Source organism: Sapajus apella, unplaced genomic scaffold (assembly GCF_009761245.1).
Source record: "Sapajus apella isolate SASKATOON/1434 unplaced genomic scaffold, GSC_monkey_1.0 scaffold248, whole genome shotgun sequence".
Classification (NCBI taxonomy): domain Eukaryota; kingdom Metazoa; phylum Chordata; class Mammalia; order Primates; family Cebidae; genus Sapajus; species Sapajus apella.
Window position 1 is genome coordinate 83967 of NW_022437188.1, and position 17229 is coordinate 101195.

Consider the following 17229-nt stretch of genomic DNA (forward strand, 5'->3'; position numbering starts at 1 on the left):
AAAAAAAAAAAAAAAAAAACAGGCCAGGCACAGTGGCTCACACCTGTAATCCTAGCACTTTGGAAAGCTGAGGCAGGTGGATCACTTGAGGTCAGGAGTTCAAGACCAGCCTGGCCAACATGGTGAAACCCCGTCTCTACTAAAAATGCGAAAATTAGCCAGGTGTGGTCACACATGCCTGTAAGCCCAGCTACACAGGAGGCTGAAGCAGGAGAACGATCTGAACCCAGGAGGAGGAGGTTGCAGTGAACTGAGATCATGTCATTGCACTCCAGCCTGGGCAACAGAGCGAGACTCCCTCTCAAAATAAACAAACAAAAACAATAGAACTTGAGGATATTGGTAACAAAAAACAATGAAAACAAAACAAAACACATACATCTGAGTGGAAGAAAAAACATTTGGGCAATAGGGTACACCAGACAAAACTCTCTCAAGAGCTGAGCACCTCCATCTCTGTGTCCTTGAGGGCGAGATCGCAGTGAGGGCTCCCGTGGTACAGAGGTGGTTCTGCTGCTATCTCACCCCTTCCTTCCTAGGGCCTGCTGGCCTCCCAGCCCTGAAAGTACCAACCCTGAGGCACAAATCCAGAACCCACGGGGGTCTGTAAGATGTATCCATTCATGTTCCCAGTATCTAGCTTAGGTGTTGACACTCAGTGAGTTATTGGGGAGCATCAGCAGTCATGGAGAGAGAGCCCTGGAGAGCACTCATCTGACACTACCAGAGAAGCATACCCAGAGCCTCAGAAGGGCGCTCCCCAAAGAGTGTCCCCTCCCTCTTCCCAGTAATGGCATCAGCCAGACTGGGACCAGTAGGATGGATGGTCCCTTCTCTAGGTCTCCTGTGCCTGGTCCAAGAACAGGGCCCAGAGCAGACCTCAGGTACAAAAACTGAGGAACAGGGCCCCCGATCTCCACTCTGGGTGGGAACGGGAAAGTGGATTTCCCTACCGTTCTATTTTGCTCTAAGACTTGGATAGAGTCCCAGGGCCTATAGCCTGCTACCTTGGATGCAAGCCATAAAGTTGCACCCCTTGCCCCAGCCTCACTCACCTAAAGGCCTTGTAGATGGGTCGGTACCAACAAAGGAAGGCACAGGGAGTGAAGATCAGAAACCACAGGATCGAGAGGCCAAAGTCCACTCCCTTGGAGCTATTGCTTGAGAACCAGGCCAGGCAGGCAAGCAGGTTCAGAAACAGAGTCACTGAATGCACTGGGGAAGGGGACAGGACAGAGTTATGACTTGTGCCACAGTCGCTGAAGGGCTCCACTGTGGCGGCCACTCCCTTGGAGAGCTGAGGTTCATGCTGCAAATGCAGCTGCAGAGACAGAGGAGCCCGCTGTGTACCCAGGCGGGGACAGCTCCCAAATCCTGGTTTTATGGGACTTCAAAACCAGGGATCAGAGTAGGTTTCTGAGAGGTGATGGGCAGCTCGGGTATCTGAGGGGAGGGAGTGGAAGGAGGATGCAGAGCCTGGTCCTTGGGGAAGGAAGTCTTTCTCTCAGCCATGCTTTTCCCTGACCCTGGATGGCCCCCGATGGAGCTGCAGGGAGAGTCTTCTTCCTCACCTGCCACAGTGCCCAGGCCTGTGGGCAGGGGAGGCCCTCACCTAAGGAGGGCTTTTTGGTGCAGTGAGCTCTGAAGGAACTTGGAAGCCTCTAGTTAGTCCCACCCTGGCATCTGTGGTCTGGACTGCCCCTTTCAAGGAGGTTTCCAGACAGGGAGCAGCCTTTGGGCAGAGGCATCTCCCCAACCGAGCCCAGGCACGGAGGAAGGCTGGAGTCTGCTGAAAGCCAGTAGACCAGGGAGGAGCAGCCAGGCCAAAGATGGGGCTCTCAAGTCATACCCAATTCACCCTTGCGCTTGGAGGGCGGGAGTGGGACTCACACATCCACAGATAGTACAGCATCTTGCATATCCGCTGGTAGTCGGCAGGGATCTCTGTGGAGAAATCCTGATAGAAGCAGGGCTTCACAGGGCACCACGAGGGCAGGGGTGGCCAGTTGTTCTCTCTCACTGTGTGGGAGAAAAGCAATGACGGGGTGAGGGCCCAGCCTCAGAAGGGGCATCGAGGTATGTGCACGCCAGCACAGCATATGGGTCAAACCCGGGTTCCCAGGGGGGCTCCAGCAAGCAGGGCTTGGAGTCTGCATGGAGCATGGAGTGGGACAGAACAGGATAACAGAACCCAAAGAGACACCAGCAAGCTCACACTGAGACAATGGGCCCCAAATACACTGGGAAATACAGAGAGCTAAATGGCCTAAATAATAATAATTATTATTATTTTTATATTTTTTTAAGACGGGTTTTCACCATGTTGGTCAGTCTTGAACTCCTGACCTCAGGTGATCTGCCCGCCTTGGCCTCCAAAGTGCTTGGATTACAGGTGTGAGCCACCACGCCCGGCCCTAAATGATTATTTTTATTACCAAGGAGCCTGAAAGTGTGATACCTCAGTTCATCACCATTAGCAAGGAATTGTGAGACCGATGCCCCTCTATTATCAAAGAATCAAGGAATTTTAGAGCTAGGAAGGAGTGCAGAAATAACTGACAGCCACGACAACCATACTGTAGTTCTTCTGACTTGCAACTTACTGCTCTCCCCAGGACCAGCATCCTGCCATGAGAAGAGCCCCACAAAGCTCTGCGGCAGCCCAGGAAGAAGGCAGCTCAGGGTGAATGCTGGCGGCCCTCCGAACAGGGCTCAGGACGCTCTCTGCGCCAGGCAGGCAGTCCCAGGCCCCGGCAGCCTCCCTTACCGTGCAAGTTGGCCACGGTGTTCTGCAGCTCTCGCTCCTTGCGTTCTAGCTCCGCAGCTTTCTTGTCCAGTTCTTCCTGCTGCCGGAGCAGGCCTGCCTGGGCTGCAGACACCACGGCCTGGAGAGAACAGGGGAGGTACAGGAACAGCCAGACACAAGAAACAAACAGTGTCAGCCTGGGTGGGCAGGCAGAGAGGCCTTGCCCCGGGTAGGGACAGCCAGCAGGGAGTCCCAGAAGCAGTCCCCGCCCCACAGCGTCTTAGGTACCAGAGACCCCCACAGAGAGGCCAACCTGTCTTCCGCTGCCCCGCCTTCCTGGCCCCTCGGCCACGGCTAGGCTCCCCTCTCCCTTCATCCCTAAGCCTGAGCTGGGAAAATTATCCCCAGTGGCTTCTCTGCTTCTCCCTGATATCAGAGTCGAGGCAGAGCTCAGCGATTGTGACCTCTGGGAAAAAGACCTCACGAGAAACTAAACTGCAACAAGAAACCCACAGACCCAAGTCTCATTTGAAGAGCTGGGTGTGTGAGAGAGAAGGAAAACGGTGCAGGCCTGCTAGCCGTGAGTGGAAAGGGGAGACATGTGAGGGCACATGGTGTGTACCTAAGCTTCAGGATCTGTGCAAGCACCCTGCCCTCTGGCCTGCCCCCGGAAGCTGCCCTCTGAGGTCCCCCTAAACTGAGACTGGTGACGCCCCAGGACAGCCCCTTAGGTGTGGTCCTGCCTTGCCTAGCTTAGTGGCAGGCAGAGTCCGTGCTTATCTCCTCTCCAGGCAGAGCAGAGCCTCTGAGTGACGGTAAGGGACTGACTGTACATGACGCTGAACAGACGTGGCCCCGGGGCCCTATGCCTGCTGGCGGCTGCTGCATTTGGGTCAGATTCCTCCTGAAGGATGAGACCACAGTCCTTTTTAGGGAGAGATCTCAAACTGGGCATCTCCCAGGATGACAAACCAGGCGCACGTGTACACAAACACACATCGACCTCTCCAGAAGCTCTCCAAAGACCTAAGGCTGCCTCTGGGAGGTGAGTTTCAGGTACTGGGGGCAGAAGCAGGAGCAGAACCTACCCCCTGTGCCATGCTGGGGGTCTTAACCTCCCCCAAGTCTGTGACTCAGTCGAGAAGGACTCAGCTCCCTACGGCCCACCACCCAGCTGCACAGAAAGGCACCCTGCACCTAAGGCCTGCCTCACTTCCACAGGGCTCTGGGGCCTGGGAGGGACACAGGGCAGGCTCCAGGCACCCTGCCCTTCCTCCTGCTCATCCACAACTAGGCCTGCCTTCGGAAGGCTTTGCATGTAGCTGTCTCTGAGCATACTATCTCCTCCTAGGAGTATCTGCCTGTCTGAGAGCTTGCCCGCTGCCAGGAATCGGGCAGGCAGGACCTTGCTGGCCTGTCTGAGCAGGGGCTGCAGCACACGACTTCACCGTGGGTCACACTCATGGGGGCAGCGAGGCAGCGCAGTGGAGCGCCAGGCACAAAGCAGGCAAGATTCACAGCATTTAGTGAAGGGACAAAGGAAGACAGGAAGGAAGGTGAGAATTTGAAGTTAAAAAAAAAAGAGATTCTGGGCCCCAAGGAAGAGGGAACAAGCCAAAGGCCGAGGAGGACCTGGAGGAGCACAACAGGGACAAATGCTCTCTCTGGAGGCAGCAAGGAGCCCGTCCGGTGAGCAGAGCTTATTTCTCTGTGGTGGTGGTGGGTGGGATGGGGGAGTGAGGATGATGATTGGCAGAGCAGCCCCTCTACTTGTAGGCGACCAGATCCAAAGAAGTTAGTAAGAGGGCCCTTGGGGGGCCGAGGCTGGAGGCTGGCAGCTTGCCCCCTGCCTCAAGTCTCAGCTACTGGTCTGGGTATTTCCCTCACGGGAGGGAAAAGGTAAAGGGTTCTTTGTCAGCAGTACCTGGGGGGTCGGCTGGGTGGGTTCCACGGAGGGCTGGAGAACCGCTGGCTGCGAAGACCCAGGGAGTTGTGTGACAGGAACTGTTGTCGCTGCATTTGTCTACATGGAACAGATCAAAGGACGGAAGTGAGTGGGACTCCACTAGTTGGTGACTGAGGGGCAAACCCACAGTAGGATGAGTGATGTGCCTGCCTGCGAGAGGACTCCCTCGAGGCCTGCACTGGGCCTTCCCCTGTGGCTTCCTAGCCAGCACGCCTCAGGTTCAGGCCATCTGATCCCCAACCCAGCACCCCTGGTCTTGCTGGGTCCAGTGCCCTCAGGCACTGCCCTGACCTCCGTGGGGAGGGGCCCGGTCATGGATCCCAAGGGGAGAACTTCACAGAGTTCCTGGTGGCTTTCCCATCCTTACCCCCCCTCCCTGGTTCATGTTAGGACTGTCCCTTTGAGGACTGCTGCTTCTCAGAGCTCCTTCTGTCCTTGCCAAGGCTCCCTGCCCCAAAGGCCCCAGCACCACCCTGGAGGGCCACGGGACTCAGAAAGAAGGCATGCTCACCAACCTCTGAGAATGGGTTGAATTCCGCCAGGCCGCCCTGCGGGGCATTGGTCAGCTGGGTCACAGAGGGATCCTGAGAAGGTGAGAAAGAGCCCTCAGACGAGGAAGAGAAAACCCTGGCCAGGGACCACAGGCGAGCTGGTGACGCCTGGCTGAAGTGGGGCTGCTGATCATCCTCCCAGGACCCTGAAAAGCCTCTCTGTTTTTTTCTTTTTTTTTTTTTTTTTTGAGATGGAGTCTCGCTTTGTTGCCCAGGCTGGAGTGCAGTGGTGTGGTCTCGGCTCACTGCAACCTCTGCCTCCAAGGTTCAAGCGATTCTTCCTGCCTCAGCCTCCCAAGTACCTGGGATTACAGGCGCCCGCCACCATGCCCAGCTAATTTTTTGTATTTTTAGTGGAGACAGGGTTTTGCCATGTTGGCCCGGCTGGTCTCCAACTCCTGACCTGATCCACCTGCCTCAGCCTCCCAGAGTGCTGGGATTACAAGCCTGAGCCACCGCACCTGGCCGAGAAGCCTCTCTGGAGGGGTCCTGGGCTTACCCCTGTCACACCACAGCCGCAGTCCCTTCTTCCTTCCTGGAAAAGGTTCAGCCCAGAAGAGACCCAGAGCAAGCTTCACCCTGAGGCCTGAGAGTACACACCACACAAGCCCCTGTTGGTACCCTGCGCAGACTCAAAATGGTTCACAGTAGTTACCTCTAGGGAGTGGTTTTTTGTTTTTTGGCTGGATGGAGTGCTGAGGGGGCAGAAACTTTCTCTTGACTTTATAAACTTTCTGTACTATTTTACTTATAATTCTTCTTATTTTTTTTTTTTTTTTTTTGAGACGGAGTTTCACTCTTGTTACCCAGGCTGGAGTGCAATGGCGCGATCTCGGCTCACCACAACCTCCGCCTCCTGGGTTCAGGCAATTCTCCTGCCTCAGCCTCCTGAGTAGCTGGGATTACAGGCACGCGCCACCATGCCCAGCTAATTTTTTTGTAGTTTTTAGTAGAGACGGGGTTTCACCATGTTGACCAGGATGGTCTCGATCTCTTGACCTCGTGATCCACCCACCTCGGCCTCCCAAAGTGCTGGGATTACAGGCTTGAGCCACCGCGCCCGGCCTAATTCTTCTTATTTTTTAAAAGATAATCTAAGGTGGCCAGGAGTGGTGGCTCATGCCTGTAATCCCAGCACTTTGGGAGGCCGAGGCAGGCGGATCACCTGAGGTCGGGTGTTCAAGACCAGCCTGACCAACATGGAAAAACCCCGTCTCTACTAAAAATACAAAATTAGCGGGGCATGGTGAGGCATGCCTGTAATCCCAGCTACTCAGGAGGCTGAGGCAGGAGATCGCTTGAACCCAGGAGTCGGAGGTAGCAGCGAGCCGAGATTGTGTCATTGCACTCCAGCCTGGGCAACAAGAGCAAAACTCTATATCAAAAAAAAAATATATATATATATAATCTAAGGTTCTATAACAAAAACATGCTGCTGGCTGCCAGTACTGATTTTATTAAATCAGGCACACTTGCTGAGAGCAGAGATCTGATGGGCTCAGATGAAAATCCAAGAAAATGTTTTGGGGCTTGGGGGTTTTTAAAGTCTTTTCATAAAATCCAAGAATGTCCTCAAAACACAGCCTTGTCTCCCTTTACCATCTCATCTCTGCATGGGGGCTGCCATCCTCTTTTCTGCGCCCTTGCTGGCCTGGGGCAGTTGACTTCACCCTGCCCCGCCCCCAGCAGATCCTCTGCACCCTCCCCTTCCTGCTAACAGAGGCAGGGCTCAGGTCCAGCTTCACAGCCATGCCTGGGCTCCGTGAGGAACAGCCCTGAGGGTGGCCAAATTCAAGGATCGTCCTGCCTGTGGAGACACTGCTCAGGTTCCACACCTGACCCCATACCCTCAATTATTAAGCCAGATGCTCTCATGCTTCAGGCCCAGCATCACCTCCACCGGAAGCCTCTGCAGAGCTAGTTCTTTTTTTTTTTTTTTTTTTTTTTTTAAGATGGAGTCTCACTTTGTGGCACAGGCTGGAGCTCAGTGACACAATCTCAGCTCACTACAACCTCTGCCTTCTGGGCTTCAGCTCTTCTCGTGCCTCAGCCTCCCAAGTAGGTGGGATTACAGGCACTTGCCACTATGCCCACCAGCTAATTTTTGTATTTTTAGTAGAGACGAGGTTTCACAGGCCAGGTGGGGTGGCTCACACCTATAATCCCAGCACTTTGGGAAGCCGGGGTGGGCAGATCATAAGGTCAGGAGTTCGAGAACAGCCTGGCCAATACAGTGAAATCCTGTCTCTACTGAAAACACAAAAATAAGCCAGGCATGGTGGCGGGAGCCTGTAGTCCCAGCTCCTTGGGAGGCTGAGGCAGAAGAATCGCTTGAACCCTGAAGGCATAGGTTACAGTGAGCCAAGATCACGCCACTGCATTCCAGCCTGGGTGACAGAGCAAGACTCTGTCTCAAAAAAAAAAAAAAGAGAGAGACGGGGTTTCACCATGTTAGGCAAGCTGGTCTCGAACCCCTGACCTCAGGTGATCCGCCCACCTCGGAATCCCAAAGTGCTGGGATTACAGATGTGAGCCACCGCACCCGGCCTCCAGTTCTTTTTCTTTTTTCTTTTTTCGAGACAGGGTCTCACTCTATTGCCCAGGCTGGAGTGCAGTGGTACAATCATAGCTCACAGTAGCCTCAAACTCCTGGGCTCAAGCAGTCCTCCCACCTCAGCCTCCTGAGTAGCTGGGATTGCATACATCAGCCACCAGGCCTCACTCATTTTTAAAGTTTTTTTTGTAGAGATGGGGTCTTGCTTTGTTGCCCAGGCTGGTTTTGCAGTCCTAGGCTCAAGCGATCCTCCCACCTTGGGCTCCCAAAGCGCTAAGATTATAAATGTGAGATACCTCGCCCTGTCCAGATCCAATTCTTAAATATGATGCTAATATTAGATGCACTCAAAGAGTGACCCCCTTAAGTTTACAGATGTAGAAAGTGATATTCACCATGATCCTAGGACTCAAAATGAGAGCTCTCCCCTTACTCTGAGCAATTATAGAGCTGCAAGTCAGCACTGAATATGTTCTCTGGTTTTATCACAGATACTACCTCTTATCTTCCCACATGAGCCACAGTTCCTAGTGGGTATGACTGCCTGGCCAGCCCCAGGCATACAGCCAGGACTCACTCTGTGCCTGGCCGGGTCTCACCCTACAGCCTCCACCCCCTTCCAACCTGCTCTGTGACAGAGAATGCGGTTATGTCTTTCCTGCTGAACACCACCTCTGCTCTGATGGCTCCTGCAACTTGGACAAAGTGACAGGGTGACGTTCAGGAGGCTCTGTGTGGCTGAGGAATGGGCCCTGAGGTTATTTCATACGTGAATAGCCAGTGGTTTACTCCCAGAATGATCTGGCTTCCTGCGAGGAAGATTTGGGGCTTGGTATCGGTTCCCCTTTCAGACGCAGCAGACACCTAGCCACCGCTGAAGTCACCGCTGAAGTCACCGAAATCGGATCTACCATCCACAGAACTGGCTCCTTGAGTCTGAGTCACCACAGGACAGAGGAAGAGGGGCCGCTCTGGTGCAGTTTCAGGCGCTGGTATATAGACATCTGGCCAGGTGCACATGTTTACTAGGTAACCTCCAGGCCCACAAAGAGATGCCATTTCCTTTACGAATGGCAGACAGAAGGGGACTGCAGATGGGGATGTTAGGGTGACTGCCCTGTCCACTCTGACCCCTCCCCTTTTCCTACAATCTTATTATTATTATTTTTTTAGAGACAGGGTCGCGCTATGTTGCCCAGGCTGGAGTGCAGTGGCTATTCACAGTAGGTGTGATCCCACTACTGATCAGCACGGGAGTTTTGACCTGCTCCGTTTCTGACCTGGGCCAGTTCACCCCTCCTTAGGCAACCTGGTGGTCCCCCGCTCCTGGAGGTCACCGTATTGATGCCAAACTTAGTGCGGACACCCGATCGGCATGGTGCGCTACAGCCCAGGACTCCTGGGCTCAAGCGATCCTCCCACCTCAGCCTCCTGAGTAGCTGGGACTACAGGCATGCGCCACCGCGCCCGGCTCCTACAATCTTAAAGACACGGCCGTGGACCCCTCACTGGGCTCCTCATAAACAAATCCGATCTCCACTGGTAAGCTAGAAACTCTCTGCCACCTTGTGCATCTGTGTCTAGTTCATACTTTCGTTCCCTGGTGCTTGGTGACGAGCCTGCGGTAGCACAGCGGCTCAGGGAAGGTTTGTGAGGACATGTGGCACGCTGTAGGGCCTTCCACTTCTGTAGGAAGCACTGCCCAAGAGCCAGGGCATAGCCAACAGGGGCACCTGCACCACAGCAACAGCCCAAGGACCTGGAAGCACGCTGCCTAGGAAGAACCACCCTAAAATGCTGAGACAAGCGGATATTTTCCATCTAAGAAAACCTAGGCGCTTGCTCAGAGATGTGTGTGGCTTTAAGACAAGCTGAGTCCTGGCAAGAAAGGGAGGGAGGAGGAGAGACTGGGGAAGGAAGCTGACATTTACTTAGTGTCTCCTGTGTGCCAGACTCACCACACAATGATGCTACTGTGAAATTCTAGTCACCCCAGAACTGGCCACTGTGTCAAGTTGTCAAAAAGAGGGTTTTGCTGGCCTTCCTTGGCCTGGTTCTTCAAGACACTTATGACCCCCTACTCCAAGGAATCCACTATTTATGATGACTTTCCTTCTCTCCTGGTACCTAGGAGGGTACTCATTATACGCCATACATGAGAGAACTGAGAGAGTCATTCCAATCAGCGTCTCTGTTCTGTGGCTCAGCTCCGGACCCTGGCTGAGAAAAGCTACAATACAGCTCCTCATTTAACCCTCACCACAGTCTTATGAGGGTTTTAAAAAAATTATCTATTTGTATTTGCATTTGTACTTTGCAGCTAAAAAAGCTCGAGCTCAGAAAAGGGAAGTAGCCTGTCGAAGATCTCAGGGGTAGTGGCTCAGCCGGCTTCTGAATCCAAGTCCGTCTCCAGAGGCACAAGACGGTAAAGCCGAGAGGGCAAAGCTTCCTGAAGCCTGGTACGGAGCCTGACAAATCGAAGGTGCTCAGTGAATATGTGACTGAATGAATGAACTCCACTCCAGAAGGGCATGACAAGGGCTTCTGTCTGTTTCCTTATGAGACTCTGAAGAGCTGGTTCTTGAGGAACACCTTTGGTAAGACGTATGCACAAAGAGCCTTTTGAGTAAGGACCACACTGATTGGCCTAAATGAGGACTATGAGCCTTTACTCCAAGTCACAAATAGGAAATCAACAGCACAAATTTTCTTCCTCACTAACTGAGCGTCAACTAACTGGCTCTTAAATAAGTCAAGTAGGATGGTGAGGGGTAAGTTTCACCTACGAAGGGGGAGTAACCTGAACCCCCCTGCAGTGCCTCTCAGACTGGCCAATGCCCTTTACTGAATTTACAACAAATAAAAGGCTCTTAACCTCAGTTCTTTTCATTCAGCAACCAGCTACAGTGGGAGGAACCTGCCACAATGAATAAGACACAGCTCTCGCCCGTCTGGAGTCCACAATCTGGTATCTGAGAGAAGTGGACACCCTCTGAGGGGGTGCCGGGGACCATGGCAAAGTACAGAGCAAAAACAGGAGGAAGGGGAGACAGCTCGGCAGGGTTTGAGAAAGGGAAGACAGAGGGCAAAGGCCCAGATCAGTAAGGCCCCCCACCACTGCAGAGCCGGCGGGCTCTTCCTCGTAGCTGGAGGCTAAAGGCACTGAGGGAAGAGAGGCGGGCAGGGTTCTGCTGCAGCTCTGCCGGGAAGGGCCAAGAAAACCACACTTTTTTTTTTTGAGACAGAGTCCCGCTCTGTTGCCAAGGCTGGAGTGCAGTGGCATGATCTCTGCTCCCTGCACCCTCTACCTCCCAAGTTCAAGCCTCTGGAGTAGCTGGGATTATAGGCGTGCGCCACCACGCTAGGCTAATTGAAAACCACACTAGTCACTGGTTTGGAAACCTCTCTCCACGTGTTTCACAGGCTGGTTGGCTGAGTTCTCTGTGACTTTTCCTTGCTTTCCCTTCCTGTACTCCACCCAGGCTCCCAGTGTGAGGTTTCTTTCAGACTCCAAATAAACACATTATATAAGTATCTCATGGCCTAAAAAACTTCAGGGCCAGCCGGGCGTGGTGGCTCATACCTGTAATCCAGCACTTTGGGAGGTGGAAGTGGGAGGGCTGCTTGAATCCAGTTTGAGATCAGCCTGGGCAACATAGTGAGAACCTGTCTCTTTTTTTTTTTCCATATTAAAAATAAAAAAGAAGTTTAGGCCTGGCATGGTGGCTCACGCCTGTAATCCTAACACTTCAGGAGGCCAAGACGGGCAGATAACCTGAGACTAGGAATTCGAGACCAGCCTGGCCAACATGGTGAAACCCTCGTCTCTATTAAAAACACAAAAATAAGGCCGGGCGCAGTGGCTCAAGCCTGTAATCCCAGCACTGTGGGAGGCCGAGGCGGGTGGATCACGAGGTCAAGAGATCGAGACCATCCTGGTCAACATGGTGAAACCCCGTCTCTACTAAAAATACAAAAAATTAGCTGGGCATGGTGGCGTGTGCCTGTAATCCCAGCGACTCAGGAGGCTGGGGCAGGAGAATTGCCTGAACCCGGGAGGTGGAGGTTGTGGTGAGCCGAGATCGCGCCATTGCACTCCAGCCTGGGTAACAAGAGTGAAACTCCGTCTCAAAAAAAAAAAAAAAACCACAAAAATAAGCTGAGCGTGGTGGTGTACCCCTGTAATCCCAGCTACTTGGGAGGCTGAGGCAGGCAATCACTTGAACCTGGGAAACAGAGGTTGCAGTGAGCTGAGACTGCACCACTGCACTCCAGCCTGGGCAACAAGAGCGAAACTCAGCCTCAAAAAAAAGAGCCATAGTTGACCTTGGTGCTTTCTAACCTAGTACCTGAGAATCTGTCCTAAGAAAATATCACAAAAACATGTAAAAATCTGTACCTGCAATGATGGTCATAGCGCCAGGACTTACAATAGAAGAAAAAAGCAGGACACAAACATCCAACTTTTGGTACACGTCCCCTTGAAGGCCTAAACGGCTATTAAGGATCACAGCTATGAAGACAGTGCAGCAATGCAGAAAAGGCTGTTAACATCAATCCCAAATGATGGGCCAGCCACAGTGGCTCATCCCTGTAATCCCAACACTTTGGGAGGCCGAGGCTGGCAGATCACCTGAGGTCAGGACCTCCAGACCAGCCTGGCCAACAGGGTGAGACCGCCCCTGCCCCCGTCTCTACTAAAAAAATAAATATATAAAAGTTAGCCGGGCATGGTGGCTTGTGCCTGTAATCCCAGCTACTCAGGAGGCTGAGGCAGGAGAATCACTTTAACCAGGGAGGCGGAGGTTGCAGTGAGTTGAGATTACATCACTGTACTCCAGCCTGGGCAACAGAGTGAGACTCTGTCTCAAAAAAAGAAAAAAGAGGTCAGGTGCGGTGGCTCACACCTGTAATTCCAGTACTCTGGGAGGCCAAGGCAGGGGGGTCACTTGGGATTAGGAGTTCGAGGCCAGCCTGTCCAACATGGTGAAACTCCATCCCTACTGAAAATATAAAAATTAGCCAGGTGTGGTGGTGCGTGCCTCTAATCCCAGCTACTTGGGAGGCTGAGGCAGGAGAATCGCTTGAACCCAGGAGGCAGAGGCTGCAGTGAGCTGAGATCATGCCACTGCACTCCAGCCTGGGGGACACAAAGAGGCTCCATCTCAATAAATAAATAAATAACAGTAGGTTGCAAATGACTGGTAGAAATATGGAAGACTGATTTTCTGTTTTCCAATTTTTCTATAATGTGATTATGTTGTTTTTATTTAAAAAACACACAAACAAATGTATTTTTTAAAAAGAGAGAAAAAAAAAGGCTGGGCACAGTGGCTCATGACTGTAATCGCAGCACTCTAAGAGGCTGAGGCAAGAGAATCGCTTGAGCCCAGTTGAGACCAACCTGGGTAACATGGTAAGACCCTGTCTCTGCAAAGAATACAAAAATCAGACTGGGCGCGGCAGCTCACACCTGTAATCCCAACACTTTGGGAGGCCGCGGTGGATGGATTGCCTGAGGTTGGGCATTTGAGACCAGCCTGGCCAGCATGGTGAAACCCCATCTCTACTAAAAATACAAAAATTAACCAGGCTTGGTGGCGGGTACCTGTAATCCCAGCTACTCGGGAAGCTGAGGCAGGAGAATCTCTTGAACCGGGGAGGCGGAGGTTGCAGTGAGCCGAGATCGCACCACTGCACCCTGGCCTGGGCAACAGAAAACTCCATCTCAAAAAAAAATACAAAAATCAGCCAGGTGTGGTGGTGCGAACCTGTGGTTGAGGCTACTCGGGAGGCTGAGGCAGGAGGACTGCTTGAGCCCAGGAGGTCGAGGCTGCAGTGAGCTGTGATTGTGCTACTGCACCCTACCCTGGGTGACAGAGACAGGCCCAATCTCCAAAAAAAAAAAAAAAAGAGAGAGAGTCTACAAACCCAGTAAAATAGCAAGGTACACTCTCAGACCTCACTTCCTGCCACAGGCTGTGATGTAAGGAACCATCCAGAAAAGCAATTCTAAATTACCTGGCCTGGCATTCAAGGCCTTCCAGGACCTGGCACCACTCCTCTAAAGGAATCTACCCCCAAACTGGGCCCCTTACTATCTCCTCCCACCCCTGTCTAGTCTCTGCATACACAAACCATTCCATGCCAAGCACTGGGCTAGGGACACCAAGAAAAAGCCTGGATTCCTGCCTTTGAGAAACAAATAGTACAGAGAATCGCACAGAAGCCAGGGCAAGAGGTGATGGCACATGATCAGCACGGTAATGGGGTGAGAGCAGACACAATGGGATCATAGAGGAGTGAGCAATTAAGCTGTCTGCGAGAGTCAGGGAAGGCTCTGCTGAGCTGGAATCTCAGTTGTATCTTGAGAGATGAAAGAAACTTAGCAGACAGTAAAAAGGAAGGCAACCACATTTGCGAAGCCACAGAGTCTTTAAAAAGAGCTTGCATGTGTTCAGGGGATGGGGGAAGGCTATGCAGGCTGTGGATGGGGTGTGTGGGGAAAAGGGTCTGGAGTATCAGGGAACCACTCTGAAGAGGGTGGGGCCAGACTGTAGGATTTTGGCTGTGGCTCTACAAGCAACGGGGAACACCTGGAGATTTGCAGGCAGAGGTGCCGTGATCATTGTCACAGCAGTGAAGGGAGCGTAACAGCGTTGAAGGTCAACAGTGGGAGACGGCCTGGGGCACAACTGTCAACATGCGTGAAGCGAGGACCAAATTGAGGGACGGCAGCTGGGGATGGAGAAGAGGAGGAACGTGAGGGACTTCGGGGCCTTCCTCACGTTAATGCCACGGGCTCAGCGACTATGGGTTGGCCTGAGAATTGAAAGACTACAGGGCAGGAAAGGGAAGGGGAAAAGAAAGAGTTGAGGCTGGGCGCGGTGGCTCACGCCTGTACTCCCAGCACTTTGGGAGGCTGAGGCAGGTGGATCACTGGAGGTCAGGAGTTCAAGACCAGTCTGGCCAACATGGCGAAACCCAGTCTCTACTAAAAATACAAAAATTAGCCAGGCATGGTGGCGCATGCTGTAATCTCAATTAGTCAGGAGGCTGAGGCAGGAGAATCGCTTGAACCCAGGAGAGGTGGAAGTTGCAGTGAGCTCAGATCATGCCACTGCACTCCAGCCTGACTCTACCTCAAAAGAAAAAAAAAGAAAGGAGTGCCCAAAATAAGTGATTGCGGGAGAGGAGGAACAGGTTTATCAAGGGTGGGTGTGGTGGGGTAGGGAGAGGATCTGAGAAGATACGGAGTCAGATTGGAGACAGCCGGAATATTTCCGGCTGGAATGACTAGGAAGGTGCAGGTGTGAGCTGGAAACAGTGGTTTGAGGCTCAGGAGGATGCTGAGAACTAGAGATCTAGATCTGGGATCGCTGGTATGTGGATGCTATTCTGAAGCCACAGAAATGAAGGTATAAAGCGAGAACAGGATAATCCCAGCACTTTGGGAGGCTGCGGCAGGATTGCTTGAGTCCAGCAGTTCAAGACTAGCCTGGGCAACAAAGTCAGACCCCATTTCTACCAAAAAAAAAAAAAAAAAAAAAAAAAGCCAGGCATGGTGGTGTTTGCCTGTAGTCCCAGCTACTTGGGAGGCTGAGATGGGAGGATTGCTAGAGCCTGGCAGAGTGAGGCTGCAGTGAGCCATGATTGTGCCACTGCACTTCAGCCTGGAAAACACAGTGAGATGGACGGATGGACAGAAGGAAGGAAGGAAGGAAGGAAGGAAGGAAGGAAGGAAGGAAGGAGGGAAGTTAGTTTAAGTTCTGAACTTCCAATAATGTGAATAAAAACAAAAAAAGAACTCTGGAATACTCTTAAATGTACGAGACAGGAAATAAAACGGGCTGAGGAAGGTGAGGATTATCAGGATAAAAGAGGCCAAGGTTGGAGAGAATTCAAAACAAGCACGTGAGTCACAAGCAGCAGACGCATCCCAGGCTCATGACTCCCCAAGAGACCATAGGATTGTTAGGCGCGTCGCTCGTGTAAAAGAGACCACCGGGCAGGCTTTGTGTGAGCACCACTGCTGTTTATTCACCCGGGTGCAGGCGGGCTGGGTCTGAAAAGAGAGTCAGCAGAGGGCAGTGGGATAGGAGGTGGTGTTATAGGTAAATGGTAATATAGGCAAGTGGTCAGTTAAAGGTGGTCATCTATTTTAGGGAGGGGAAGGGCATCACTGGATGCATGGTCACAAGGGTAGGGGTCATTTATTACAAACAGACATGGTCATAAGGGTGGGGGTTATCGGTTGCAAGCAGAGGGGAAGGTGGGGTAGAGGGGGGTCTTGAGAAACCCAATGTCCAGTGGGGAGCTTTGCAAGGCTGAGCAGGAACCATGGTTGCAGGTTGCAGGGGGAGAGCAAGTAGATGAGGCAGGAACAAGTTGTTTCACTTCTTTCTGTGGCCACCTGGTTACTTGTGGTGACTTCAGACTTTCTGGCTCCTGGGGACCGTCCAGAGGTCCAGAGGTATGTGCGGGTCACCACGGCTGTAATGGCCAGGCTTGGACTTGGAGGCCTGACATTGATCTAAGAGTGAGGATATGCCTGGGGGTGCAGGGGTGAGGGTGGAGTGCAGGGTGACACCAAGCAGGAGCGACTTTTGGTTCTTGGCACTCCTTCACCCAAAAATATCATTTTCTGGCCGGGCGCGGTGGCTCACACCTGTAATCCTAGCACTTTGGGAGGCCGAAGTGGGTGGATCACCTGAGGTCAGGAGTTCAAGACCAGCCTGGCCATCATGGTGAAACCCCATCTTTATTAAAAAAATAAATAAATAAAATAGCATTTTCTGGCTGGGTGTGGTGGCCCATGCCCATAATCCTAGCATTCCAGGAGGCCAAAGGGGGCAGATCACCTGAGGTCAGGAGTTTGAGACCAGCCTGACCAACGTGGTAAAACCCCATCTCTACTAAAAATACAAAATTTAGCCAGGCATTGCTGGTACATGCCTGTAATCCCAGCTACTCAGGAGGCTGAGGCAGGAGAATTGCTTTAACCTAGGAGGTGGAGGTTGCAGTGATCTGAGATCACGCCACTGTACTCCAGCCTGGGTGACAGAGCAAGACCCCCATCTCAAAAAATAAATAAACAAACAAAAATAAATAAACAAATAAATAACCCTGTTTTCCCATCTGGCAGGCTTTCTGCTCTTGGCCCAGGCCCTCTGTGGCACAGGGCTCTGCCGTTCCTCCTGAGACCCCTCCCAGCTCCTTTGGACACTGCCCTCATCCCACTTGTGGTATGCTGTCACTCTCAGTGAGCGTTTCTTTTTTTTTTTTTTTTTTTTTTGAGACACAGTCTTGTTCTATCACCCAGGCTGGAGTTCAGTGGCAGGATCTCGGCTCACTGCAACCTCCACCTCCCAGGTTCAAGCGATTCTCCTGCCTCAGCCTCCCAATTAGCTGG

General features: G+C 52.4%; 1 protein-coding gene across 1 annotated transcript in view; it reads right to left on the bottom strand.

The window, feature by feature from the left end:
• SCAMP2 (secretory carrier membrane protein 2) overlaps positions 1-17229 on the bottom strand; it is a 36521-nt gene that overhangs the window by 11554 nt on the left and 7738 nt on the right. Inside the window, exons 2-6 of the mRNA XM_032271745.1 lie at positions 5228-5296; positions 4671-4769; positions 2768-2885; positions 1891-2019; positions 1056-1215 (exon numbers count right to left, since the gene is read on the bottom strand). Coding sequence (XP_032127636.1) covers positions 1056-1215; positions 1891-2019; positions 2768-2885; positions 4671-4769; positions 5228-5296 — 575 coding nt within the window. The remainder of the gene's footprint in view (positions 1-1055; positions 1216-1890; positions 2020-2767; positions 2886-4670; positions 4770-5227; positions 5297-17229) is intronic.